Genomic DNA, 14,367 nt, shown 5'->3' with positions numbered 1-14,367 from the left:
GGGAAATAGGTGGATCGGAGTGTAGCATTATAGATATAGGTAAGGAATAGAATGGCTTTACGAGGGAGCTGTTTCAGAATGTGTGCTGTGATTAGGTCGTGGTCATGGCCATATTTAATGGAAACCATGTTCAATCAATTGGAATGATGGTGAATATTATCAAAAAAATAATTAATATATCCAATCATTATAATTTGTAAGCATAAAAGCTCACTAATAAGTAATAAAATCAGACATTTCATTTGAAATGACTCAATACTATAAACAATTGCAGGTAATTCTTTCACTTAATTTTTTTTTATCTATTCTATCTATTCATATATTTTACATTGATTTTTAGTGTATTAACTTTCTTCTATTTAGAAATTTTCAGTTTGGTGAAAATATGTGTTTAGTTTAATTTACACCAGTGGTTATTAAAATTTTCTATTCATTCATAATAATTTATTTTAACAGCAATATTAGGCTTATATTATGAATATATTTTATTCTTTTATATACTGTAAGTTCATTATGATTTTATCAGCCCTTAGGTTAAGGAAGGATCAAATTTGAACCCCCCTTCGACCTCCTCCCCCCAACTACGTAACACTACCTATATAGCTGAGTTGCTCTGATACGGTGGTAACAGTCTGTTATGTCTCGTCTGTATAGTCGTAAAAAACAAACCGTAGTAAATATTTTACTGGCACTAACATTTCGTCGTTTGATCTTTTCTCACTCTCTAGATCAACAATATGTTGTACTACCAGTCTTATATATGATAATAAGGACTTATATCGAAAACCGCTATCTTATAAAATGAACTACTAACAGATTGGAAAAATATTACTATAAATAAAATCTTTTTTTTTAATATTTATTTATTTCTATTTACAACTGTACATTATAATACATTTAGTAAATCTGATCTAAGTTAAATTGGAGTGTTACAGGCGTGTAGAAAAACTTCCCATTGGTAGCACTCTAATGACATTTTACATTAGCTGGTATTAATGATAAAGGCTTGTGGTTAGAGAGTTTATAATAGAAGGAGTGATGTCTGGTTCGGGCTAGATCGGTTACATAGGGAACATTAAGGTCTTTATGTATGATTTTATTTGTGACAAAGTAAGGAGCATTGAGGATTTTACGAAGGATTTTGGATTGTAAGGATTGAATACGAGAGGAATTCGAAGGTTTAGTGGAGCCCCAAAGCTCAACTCCATATGTCCAGATAGGCCTTATAATAGTCATGTAGATCAGTCTTTTGTAATAAATTGGCAATTTAGACCGTTTGTCTAGTAAATGTTGTAATAGTCGGAATCGACGAGCAGTTTCCTGTCTTTTCAGTCTTGTATGAGGATTCCATGTCAGTCGTTTGTCCAGATTTAGTCCTAAGTAACGGATCTGTTCGACAGGAATATGTAGGGTATTATTAAAGAATACTGTAGGTCAAGAGGTCATTTTTATTTTTAAAAACATTTTTAACAAATTTATAAGTTGTATACGATATTATGTTTTTTTTCAAGGTTTTTTAAGTTGAATTTCTTAAAATATTTATCTAGAAATAGACTACATGTTTTTGTAGGCATTAAACAAAAATTATTTAATCTTTTACGGTTCCGAAGCTAAAAAAAAACTTGTCTGCTTATGAACGAGAGGGGAAGAGAGAGTTTTTTTTTCAAAACTCATTCAGTTCAACAACAATTGATGTTGAATTTGAGAAGGGTATGCAATTATTGGATTTAACGAATTGTTAATTTTTTGAAAAGTGTTTGATATTTGTGGATTAATACAGAAAGAATACTTTCAAGCTCTAAAAGTTTAATCTACAGCAAATTTTTTTTTTTTAAATTCCGAGGCATAAAATTGTTAAATGGTTACTGTGCAACTGTATTGAATTCAGATACAAAATACCTTTCAGAAATTTATTTCCTTTAAGACTTTGAACTTTCATGAAAAGGACCAATTAATAAACGTCAGCCAAGCAGATGGGTTGCCTCATTCACTATTTCTATCTCCTTACTTAACTTTTATATTAATTCCATATTTTCTACTTTAAATTTTCTTTTTTATCTTCCACATTGGAGCGCGGTATGTACTGCACGGGAGTCTTCCTCGATGTTGAACAAGCTTTTGATCGAGTCTGGCATCCAGGTCTGCTCTATAAACTTCGTCAATTCCTATCCCCAAACATATTTCCTTATAATCCGCTCCTACCTCACTGATAGAACCTTTAAAGTAAATCATAACCTAGCCTTCTCATCTCTCTTTTCTCAGTACGCCGGTGTTCCTCAAGGTAGTGTCTTAGGTCCCATTCTTTATACGGTTTATACAGCTGACATCCCAACCCACCCTAACAGTCCTAACAACATACGCTGATGACACATGTATACTGTCTGTAAACAACGACCCAACTAATGCATCACAAACACTACAGGGACACATAACATCTATTGAAGAATGGTGTCAAAACTGGAGAATCAAAATAAATCCTAACAAATCCCACATGATCACCTTTACTCTCCGTCGTAAATCTCTGCCTTCCTGTCCTACAGTATCCTTTCTAAATACACCACTAATGCCTGTTGAACAGATTCGATACTTAGGACTCCATCTTGACAAGAGACTTACTTGGAATCCACACACAAGACTGAAACGACAAGAAATTGCTCGTAGATTCCGATTGCTACAACACTTAATTGACAAACGCTCTAAACTTCTCATTCACTACAAAAAAATAGTATGCACTACGATAATCAGACAAATTGGGACATATGGAATTGAGCTCTGGGGCTCCACCAAACCATCAAATTCTTTCCATTCCATCCAATCGTTAGAATCCAAAATCCTACGTAAAATCCTTGATGCTCCTAATTACGTCACAAATAAACTCATTCACAAAGACCTTAACATCCCATTCGTTGCAACTGTCAACTGTCGCACAAAACCTAATAGTATGGAAGTTTTGCCATGACAACAAATTTCACAGTCATATAGTTTAGTGGTTACTATTGTGCACTAAACAATCCAAGTTATATATTTGGCCTAGTCACATTACTTAATTACGCCCAAAATACATTTAGATATATGATTATGATTGAAATGATTTTATGTTTCCAGCACAATGCAGACAGGTTGCTAAAACTGATCGAGGCAGTTTACCGCTGGCTCCCCCTGGGCACTCTGGTCAACAACAAAGTCCTCATAGTCCACGGAGGTATTTCAGATGCGACAGACATCCAATGGCTCAAAACTATAGACAGGCATAAAGTAATCATGAGTTGAATTAAACTTTTTTGAATATAGTAAATTATGTTTACAAAATATTCTTGTTTAATTCAATATTGGCTATAAAATATAGAAATGGTTCTTTTTTTTTTTTTTTTTTTGGTATATGAAACATCAGTACTTCAGTAATAAAAAACAATTATGAAATAAATATGTTTGTCCTGATGTAATAATTTTCTAGTGAAAAAATATTACCCACTCTGAACTTTTTAATCATCCTTAATACACAAAGAAAACAAAATTATAAAAATAGAACAAGATAAGGCATGTAGAACTTCATAAGCTTTTAATTAACAAATACAGCAGAGCACTCATTTTATTAATTTATTAAAATTTATTATATACATTTATAACAGTAGAAGTTCATTGGGGGAGGGAATTGTTTTTTACCATGAATATCCTTATGCAAGGGAGTTTATTTATAAATTGTACGCATTCTTTGTCAAATCGCATACTTTATGCATTTAAAGAAAAGTTAGCACTGGAATATGTAATTGCTATTATACTAAGAATATTAAAAAAAAAAATTAAATGCTCTAATAACACAAAATACCGTATCAGCTAACAATTTCTACTACATAAAAATAATTTTCAACTACAAACTAGAAGAAAAATAAATTAAAAAATACAATAATAAATATGTGTGTACATAACTAAAAAAGTGAATATAATAAATAAACTTGATGAAAGTATATTAACAATCAGCTCCAATACACCTTGATATACAGATATGTAATAATTAAAGATGTATAAGAAATTGAATACATAACTCGTTTAACGAAAAATAAAACAACATTTATCTTGAGTATATAAAATGATACAATTAAATATAGGGTTGGAGAAAAAACAACTAATTAATTAAAACAATATCTAAAAGTACAAAATGCTAAAAAATTAAGTAAATACAGTATATAGGAATGAATTAAATATTGTAGTAGAATAAATATAATGAAAATATCATAAATTTTGTTAAACACACTATTGTACAATTTTCATTTGAGTCAATGTTTTGCCCCAAATTGCAGGGCTTCGTCGGGTCTAAAAAAGATATAAACACTTAACATAAGTAAAAAAGTAATTTTCTTATCCCCCTCTATTATGTATTCCTTTTCATCTCTTAATTTGTATTTCCTTTAATATTTCTTCTTTTTATCTGTTACTACTTCCATTTTCATTTATTGTTTATTGCCTTTAATTTTACATTTCATTGTATACTCTAGTAATTTTCTCTTAAATTTTTTACTTATGTTAAGGGTTTGTATCTTTTTCTTCCCTGACGAAGCCCTACAACGTATGGCGAAATGTTGGCTCAAATAAAAATAGTACAAAATATTACTAGTTTGATTTGACTGCACCCAGATCATATTCCATTTATTAATACACACAGTCAATTAGCAATCTTCCAGTATAGTATAATTTCATAATAAAGAGGAGTCCTTATCTTTAGTTTTCATACTTCATATAATCATTCATAACTCCTTTACTTTTTATCCAATTCTTACATTAATACAACTAGAAAGCTGAATGTTTACCTATATTACCGCAATTTAGATTTAATACCATTATGAAGAACAAACTCTGGTAAATAAAGAAAAATTTTTCAAATATTTGGTTCTAATTTATTTAATTAGATCCAGTTAATTATATCCCTTTGGTGCAGTTTAAAGAGCCCTATAAGTTGTTAGAAGCTTCATGCAAATTGGTTGAGTCGTGTTGAAATTATTTTCATTTTTTTACCATATATGTTTATTATATAATGTTATTTACCACTATAAACTAAATAGATATATAATAAGCAATTGATTAAATCATTAATATAATGTGCAAATAACTAAATATATTAATTTATGTCAAACTATCAATTGTAATTTATTAATCTATTTACATCCCTAAATATATAAATTGCAAAGCATAGCTGGGTCTGCTAGCTATAGTGTAAAAGGGTTTTTTAAAAAATTAGTATGTATAATATAAATGAGAATGCTAAGTAAAAAGCTGTAAAAAACATTGTTAACATGTTCTCAACAAAACCATTATGTAATAATAATTCCATCAACAAAGTAATAATACTTTGAAACAACTCAGCTTATAAGGTATAATAAAAAAGTAATTCTAACATCTTAGTTACCAAGCAATTACAATTGTAGTTACAGCTACAACATTTGTAGCTGATTTCACAGAGCGCATTTAGTAGATTTAGGACTTAATTAATAACTGTGAACAATAAATTACTTATTTTTTAAGATGATTTAGAATTTTTATTACACTTAATTCAATATACTGGTTATTTAATTGATATTTTTTTTTCTAAAATAAATATTCAATTTCCAGTATGTTTCACTTTTGAGGCCACCTGTTATTGACGGAGTTGCGACAACATCAGAGAATGTCAACAAACTGGAATGGAAACAGGTGAGATGATGTTTTATTTGCTTTATCAAGATATTGTTTAATCCTCATTGCAACAGGTCATTCTGAGTGACCCATAACAAATACTTTTTCGTTCTACAAAATTATTTATTATTTTTTGAATCCGCTTAAACATAAATAAATAAATAACTACAGTAATAAATGTATTATATCGAACAAAAGATTTGAAGTAAAAAATTATGACTGTGTCTGACAGACCGACCTGTCCTCTTATGGATTAATGTAGCTAATCTTGCAGCTATCAGACAAACATTTATGTTTCACCAGTCATCATGTATATTATAATAGTTAACAGGAATGGACTGATGTCCTTCTTGCATGATCCAAATCGATCATTATATTCTAGTTCTTAAATGAAAAATAGGTTAATTTTTCAAATCATTTCAATACTGTTTCAATTTTATGTAACCAATCATGATCTATTTATATAATTTTAAAACCTAATAATGATTTCTGGTCAAGGTATTCATTAATAAAATACAAAAATTTTTCAAATATTAAATTTCTATTATCTAGGAAGGTACCCTCCCCTACCTCCCCCCCTCCCTGCCTGAGGCAGACCAAACCCCATTTTACAAATTATACAACTGTTCATTTAATTGTACTACTTGTTACTCAAATTGTATAACTGTAATATAAATGTATTCTGTAGTTCAGATTGTATTATTTTTTCAATATAATGTAAGTAGGGAAAAAATAGATTTCGAGTCTTTATCCCAACATTTTTATCATTCCACCTTATATGTAAAGCAAATTATTACATGGTGACAACTATAAACTTTTTTGTATAATAGAGGGATTATTCTTCAAAAATTTTAATGTCATATACTAATTTTATTATTTCAAGAGACAAATTCAACCCTTTTTCATTTCTTAAACTCTTTATTATAATGGAGAATTTCGATCTATACCAGCTCACCTTCAACCTGATATAATATATAATTCATAAATGGAATATGGTCAGGGTGCGGTCAAATAAAAATCTAATAGTAATGACTATTTAATTGAGCCAAGATTTCGTCCCACATTGCAGGGCTGTTTTGACAGAAGTCAAAGTCAAAGGGAACTCAAATATATAATTTATAATTTTATAATAATATATTTAATTTAATAATAATAATAAATATATAATTTATAATTTTTCAAATATATAATTTTCCATTTTTGTTCCTTCACTAACTCTGTAAAATAATTTAAAAGCAAATACTCTCATTGGAAATCATATTATTGTGATAAACAATGATAATAAAGTTGTGTGATAATAGAAGGTGACAAGAAGGTTCTTGGATAACCATACTTGTTAGGTTACCCAGCACTCAGTGTTGCCACAGAACAGAATAACTCACATGACTAGAAGGTTCTGAGATAACCAACCATACTTGTTAGGTTACCTAGCACTCAGTGTTGCCACAGAACAAAATAACTAACATGACTAAAGGTTCTGAGATAACCATACTTGTTAGGTTACCCAGCACTCAGTGTTGCCACAGAACAAAATAACTAACATGACTAAAGGTTCTGAGATAACCATACTTGTTAGGTTACCCAGCACTCAGTGTTGCCACAGAACAAAATAACTAACATGACTAAAGGTTCTGAGATAACCATACTTGTTAGGTTACTCAGTACTCAGTGTTGCCACAGAACAGAATAACTCACATGACTAAAGGTTCTGAGATAACCATACTTGTTAGGTTACCCAGTACTCAGTGTTGCCACAGAACAGAATAACTCACATGACTAGAAGGTTCTCTGATAGCCATACTTGTCAGTGTTGCCAGCCCCCTACATTATCTTTAAATATATTTTTTGAATAATAAGTTAAGTATATTTTTTCCAATAGAGAATAATTTATTTAATTTTTCAAAAATCTAAAATGTATGGAAAAACTATTACTTGTAGGGGTGAAATGATCAACTTATGATTCCAGTTTGTTTTATTAGTTCAAAAGTAATTTAATATTTTTTTATATTCAAAATCATTTTTGACTCCTTTGTATTAAAAAGGTACAATCATATTCAAATAAAATTGGTATGTTTCAATCTTGCAGGTAATATCTAACCAATTTATCCCATGTTTGATGTTATAATTAATAAATCCAGAATTGATAAGTGTTTTTTTTTATAAGGTTTTTGACATCCTCTGGTCAGATCCTCAGCGATCCGATGGCTGTGTCCCTAACTCTCTCCGAGGCGCTGGTACTTATTTTGGACCCAATGTCACCGAATCCTTTCTTAATAAGCATGGCCTACTTTACCTTATTAGATCTCATGAATGTAAACCTGATGGATATGAAATCACACATGAAAACAAGGTATATTCTATTTCTTAAATCAATTAATAATGATATTTTATTTATAATCTTAATATTTTCTTGAAACTGGTAATTTTTTAAATAAATAATTCAAACTCTATCCATTATAGTCTCAAAACTTTTTATTTCTCTTATACGTCCAACGTTTCGGCCAATCCGGCCATCTTCAGGGACAATCTACTCAATACCACTTTGAAACCATATAATTAAACAACTCTAAACTTCATGCAGGCTATTCTGACCAGGTCAAAAATATCAATATCTATGAAACATTAAAAACATTAGGTAAAAATATTTTTTTTGTTAATAAGTATATCCCACATATGTTTAATTTTTTATGTTGTGATAAAAGTTTTAAGGAATAGTGTCTGCAGATAAATAAATCGACTTTGTTTTTAATTGATAATTGACTAATTAGGTAATTAAACATATGTGGGATATACTTATTAAAAAAAAATATTTTTACCTAATGTTTTTAATGTTTCATAGATATTGATATTTTTGACCTGGTCAGAATAGCCTGCATGAAGTTTAGAGTTGTTTATATAATTAAAGTTATAAGGTTTCAAAGTGGTATTGAGTAGATTGTCCCTGAAGATGGCTGGATTGGCCGAAACGTTGGACGTATAAGAGAAATAAAAAGTTTTGAGACTATAATGGATAGAGTTTGAATTATTTATTTAAAAAATGATATTTTAATACAATGTTTTTTTCTTGCAACATATTTCTGAAATACCAGAAATTGATCATCAAAAAATATGAGTTCAAATTCCTGAAGTTCTTTATTTATGAGAGAATGGAAACTCGCAATGTGCTGTGCTGTCACATATAGTCACAGTATGAAAACCAAAATTAAAATTATTATATTATTTTTTTTAAAAAAAAAGAAGATGATTTTAGTTTAGATTTTTAAAAAAATTTTTTTTTGTTTTGATAAATATACTTAATTTCCAGGTAGGAAGGGATGACAGCTCCCTGTCAATATATTATTTAATTATGTTAATCCTTTCAATTAAGCTTAAATTATTGTTTAAAAGAAAAGCTTATTTGAACATGTGGTTGATTCACAGGTCATAACAATATTCTCTGCTTCAAATTATTACGAGACTGGCTCTAACAAAGGTGCTTACTTAAAACTGGTCGGTACAGAACTTAAAACACATTTTGTCCAGTTCATGTCGAGTACGAAATCAGGCCCATCAGTGCTTACATTCAGGCAGCGCGTTGGTTTGATTGAAACTTCAGCCATCAGAGAACTCACAACAAAAATAAATAACTCTAGGAACAAACTTGTTCAACAGTTTAGCACTTATGATCCAGAGGCCAAAGGTTAGTTAAAAAGTCATTTAAATAATATTATTTCCAGGCAATGAAAACTTATCTGTGAAACCTGAATAAAAAAACTTTTATTTCTTTTTTTAAAATATTATTTACACATCATTTATTGTCTAAGTAAATGTCATAAAGTCTGGACTTAAATTTTTTTACTGGTGCCCAACTAAAAAAAATTGTACATTTTATATTTAATGATATTTTAAATGAATTTTATTAATTATATATGATCCATGAACATTGTATTCCAAACATTATATGAAAATTGAGATTAGTAAATGTTAAATACCTGAAACAGAACAATTTGTAATAACACCAACTACAAATGATCCAAATTACTTTATTTACAGTTTATTTTAATCCACCATTCTTTTCAGCCCTCAGGCCATTAAGATGTCAATCATTGAATAGTTGCAATTCACATAACTATCAAACATAAAATATCAATTCAAAAACTATTTTTATTTTATGGCATCAACCACTTATGGGTCACTATTTCCTTAATATCCAAAATTTTTTCCAAATTGAAATGTACAATAACTATTGGAAAATAGAAACTATGGTTGAAAATGGTGGTAAAAGTTGATTAAACTTTATGGTAAAGTTTTGAGTGATTGAAAAATGCAAAAATTATATCCTTAGTCTGTTTATTATCTTGCGAAATTGTAAGAAGGTCTGCTGGTAATTTATACAAAGATATGAGTTGTATGCTTGGCATTCAGTTAAAATATGTTTAACCGTAAGTCCTGTTCTGCAAGTCTGGCATGCAGGTGGAGAACTGCAATCCATAAGATAACCATGGGTCAGGTGACTTATTCAAAGGCGTGTCAAAATCACCTCCTCTCTGCGCACCTTTCTAGTAGATGATACCCAAGGGGAGACGTCACTTCTGATTTCTCTTAATTTATTATCAGTAACATTTCCCCACATTAGTTGCCATTCCAGTTTAATTATCTGCTTAGTGAAGTAAATGAAGTCATCGAGAGGCGTTCAACGATATGAGATTCCTTCAGAAATCGCCACCATTGCTGCCCTATCAGCCAATTTGTTACCAACTATTCTGCAGTGCCCAAACTATTCTTTAAATTTTTTTTTCTATTTTTTACTAAATACATCAACAAATTAGTTAGTAAAAAAGGGAAATGTTTTTTTTTAAAGAATAGTTTTTGTATTGAGATTGTATGTTTTATTATATGACAAGAACAATCAGCTGGCAAATGAAAGACATTTTTTAAATGAATTGTGATTAGTCAATAATTGCGGTTGTCTTCTTCATAATGGCCTAAGGACCGAGACGTTTGAGGATTAAAATGAATTGTTCAGAGTAGAGTGGATCATTTTTAGTTGCGGTTATTATTTTTATAAACTACTCTCAAAAACATAATTAATAAATACATTAAGTTATTAAAAAAAAATAAATACAACAATAAATGCTTTCATGAAATTCTTATGCATTTCAAGATTCTTCTTCTGTTTTGCCGGAACCTTAAAGGACCCTGTAAAGCTAATAATTTCAACTCACCATAAATATCAGATACCATATTTTATGACCTAGTGCCTTATGCAGAGTGTTTCAGGGTTAAGTGGTCAAACTGAAAATATGAATTAAGAACCTCAAAAAAAAAAAAATTCCTCTGAAAATATGTCTGTCACACCAATGATTTTCAATGTTATGAATTATTTATGTTATACGAAATTAATAAAACTTGTTTATTTGTTCCAACTACTTTATTAATTAAACGTAAACATTGAATTCATATTAAATTTGTTCAAAATGATTTCCTTGAGTATTAAGACAAGCTCGGCATCTTTCTTCAACAGCAACAGTGACAGAACGGCAGCAACAGAATATGTATTATTGTTTCACAAGATTCAATTATCCTTCTCCGTAAGGAATTAAGATCATTGATCGGCCTTGCATAGACTTTTTGTTTAATGTCACCCCAAACAAAAAAATCTGGTGGTGTCTGGTTTGTAGGGCGTGCAGGCCAAGACACGGCCAATCCATTGTTGTGGACTTCTTCCATGGGTGCAGGACAATCATCTAATTGAAGTCACGTGTCCCTTCTCAGTTGTAGTAGAATATGATCAACTAAATCGTAGTAAACATTATAAAGAAATTCTATAAATGTCCACATTGAGTCGAGAAGGCAAGAAATGAGGACCTATTAAAATATTTTCTGTTATCCCCAACCACACATTACACTGAAACTGGTGCTGATAATGATGCTCAAGAATTGCATGGGGATTTTCCTGCGACCAGAGGTAATTATTTTATTGATTGAAGATACCTCTTCTTGTGAAGGTAACTTCATCTTTCCCAAGAATGTTTCCTGAAAATTGTGGATTATGCTCAACTTGATTTAAGTACTAATCTGAAAAATGTCTTCTTTGCCGAAAATCTTGTGGTAATAAATTGTGTACCCATTCATAATGATATGGGTGAAGTTCATCTACAATGAGAGTTCTCCATACTGTAGTTGGTGTAATATTTAATTCTGCTCCAGCTCTTCGTATACTGCCAGAAGGATTATAATCAAAATATTGTAATATGGTCGCACTCCTTTCTTAATTTCGTAAAGGGACAAAAATACCATCAGCCTGTTGTATTATAGCAAATGTACAAGTTTCTCTAAAACGTTGAAATGTGGACCAGATAGACTAGTTTGGTAATCTTCTATTCGGAAATCGCCTGGCATATTCATGATGGGCAGCATTAGGATTACCATCGCAAAAACTGAACATAAACACAATATCGGCATATTCACCATTAGTATAAATTTAAGACATAATGATTACTTTGCAAAGGCCTCTTACAAACTGATTAATGTTATTGACAATTCCCAATGCTAATTCTAAATAGTATTAATCCATATGTTGCCAATAGTTTTTGTACTGCTAAAGGCCACATCTAGCTTACCTTATAGTAATTTAAAACATATGATTTAAAGCATATGTAAATAAAATCATATGATCAAAATATCATTTAAATTGTTTTCTATTATTAAAGATTTCTTATCAGGAGAAATTAATTAATTAATGAAAATATATGAGGTTTTGATATATTTTGTTTCAAATATGTTAATATATATATAATATAGTAATTCCATATATACTTCAATGGATATTTTGAAAAGTTCTATTCAAGAATTATTCTAATAAATGAGGCGCTTAGTCATAAAACAACTGAAATTTTTTTATGAGCTGAAGTTTTTGGCATCATCGGGGTTTTTTTAATGTTAATTTTATAAATTATTGAAAAAATCTTTAGGAACTTTGTTTTCTTAGGAGAACAATGTTGATATCACATTATGGTAAGTAACTCCTGTTTGTACGTAAAACATTGTAAAAGATTTCATTCTGTCATTTAACATTTATCCTAATGCCTCACAGTTATATGTTTTCATCTTTAAATAAAGTACTATAATAAATTTAACAGCATATTTTTATCAATAGGAGTAATCACTGTGACTGAGTGGTGCGATAGCATGATGCAGGTCACCGGACTTAGTCTTCCATGGAGGATGTTGCGGAGTAAATTAGCAACTATTGAACCATCAACAGGTCTTGTCCAATATATGTCCACATTCCAAGAAAACATTACCAAAAGAGAGGTTAGTGAAACTTTAATCTACTGCATTAGTCATAATTATTTGTTTTACCTTCTCAAAAACTTGTCATTAATAATTTTTAATTTAACCCATGCTAAAGGATCAAAATAGACCTCACACATCCTTTCTTTTATTTATTTATTTTTTTTAATATACTCTTAATTAATAGAGTCTCATCCTCTATATTAAAGTTTTAGATTTGTTAAAAAGAAAAAAATTGATTTAGTTATAGAAATTTTAATTTCTTGATAAATTGCAGTTTCTTTTATTACTTAAATACACAAGTGTATTAAGGCTGAAGGCATTTTTTAAAGGCTATAAAAAACAAATAAAACAGTAAAAGACATTTATGTGCATATATTTTTTAAAGAACAAATAATGTATTTAATTGCAGATTTTTTATCTAAAAAATATTTTTATATATCTATACAATAAAATAGAGCGCTGGATAGCAAATGGTGCTGTGTACCAGTTAGTACCAAACTAACTTACCTTTAGTTGGCGAAATATCTGGTGTTTGTGAACAAATCACTTTGTTCATGACCAACATTGTTCTGACCAGGCTGAGAATAGGAATTATCCACATATTAGAATTATCCTAAGGTGTTCATTGCTCATTTATTTTTATAAATAGTTGAGTAAGAAAAAATTAATATTCTTATATAAGTTCCTCAGTTTAAACAATGTAATGACAAAGTGTTATTTGTAATTTAATTATAGTACTAACTTTATGGAATAAAGTATAATGATAACTTAGTTTGCTCTACAATAATTTATTTTGATAAATTTTGTATATATCTTAACACCGCTACCTGTTGGTCTATGCTGTAACTGCTACAGCCGGCAAAACCGCTATGGCTAGGCATGACGCAACCTACCAGCTAGCATGGGAACTAGTACAATCATCAGGCAAATGCTTATATTAATATTTGTTCTATTCTTTGTATATACTTTAATTTTATACTTGAGACAACTATATGAGATATTGTAATATCTGTGAATGTATCATTTGAATTAATAAAGATTAAAACAGAATATTCTGATCCACTGAAAGCTAACATCTTACACGTAGCATCTCTCAAAGGTGTTTAATTGCCCAGAGAGTTGACTAGGAGCAAATAGGAAGGTGCAATTTCTGCAGCTTCAATATGAACCATGCTACAGCTATGATATCCATCGATTGTACAAAGGCATTTGATTCAGTGTCTCACGGCATTTTATGTCGTAAGCTCATAGACCTCGAATGCCCAGAGTAACTATACGGTGTGATTGCATCATTCCTGGATAACAGGACCAGATCTGTGCGGGTTAGAGATGAGTTTTCCCGTTCCATCCCACTGACTTGCGGAGTGCCACAGGGAGCAGTCCTATCACCAGTGCTGTTTTCCATCTATACAGCTGATGTTG

The 14,367-nt window shown here is 30.1% G+C and overlaps 1 protein-coding gene across 1 annotated transcript in view; it reads left to right on the top strand.

Moving 5' to 3' along the window:
- Window positions 1-14,367, top strand: part of LOC106692687 (serine/threonine-protein phosphatase rdgC) — a gene marked incomplete at its 5' end in the record, with an annotated part of 77,743 nt that overhangs the window by 3,095 nt on the left and 60,281 nt on the right. The window contains 5 exon segments of the mRNA XM_014438782.3: window positions 3,106-3,255; window positions 5,605-5,685; window positions 7,832-8,017; window positions 9,088-9,346; window positions 12,806-12,963. Of these exon segments, the coding sequence (XP_014294268.3) occupies window positions 3,106-3,255; window positions 5,605-5,685; window positions 7,832-8,017; window positions 9,088-9,346; window positions 12,806-12,963 (834 nt within the window).

This window comes from Halyomorpha halys, unplaced genomic scaffold, assembly GCF_000696795.3.
Source record: "Halyomorpha halys isolate HHAL.00 unplaced genomic scaffold, Hhal_1.1 Scaffold67.1, whole genome shotgun sequence".
NCBI lineage: Eukaryota > Metazoa > Arthropoda > Insecta > Hemiptera > Pentatomidae > Halyomorpha > Halyomorpha halys.
Note: the sequence above shows the minus strand (reverse complement) of the source record. Positions and strands in the feature narration are given on the sequence as shown.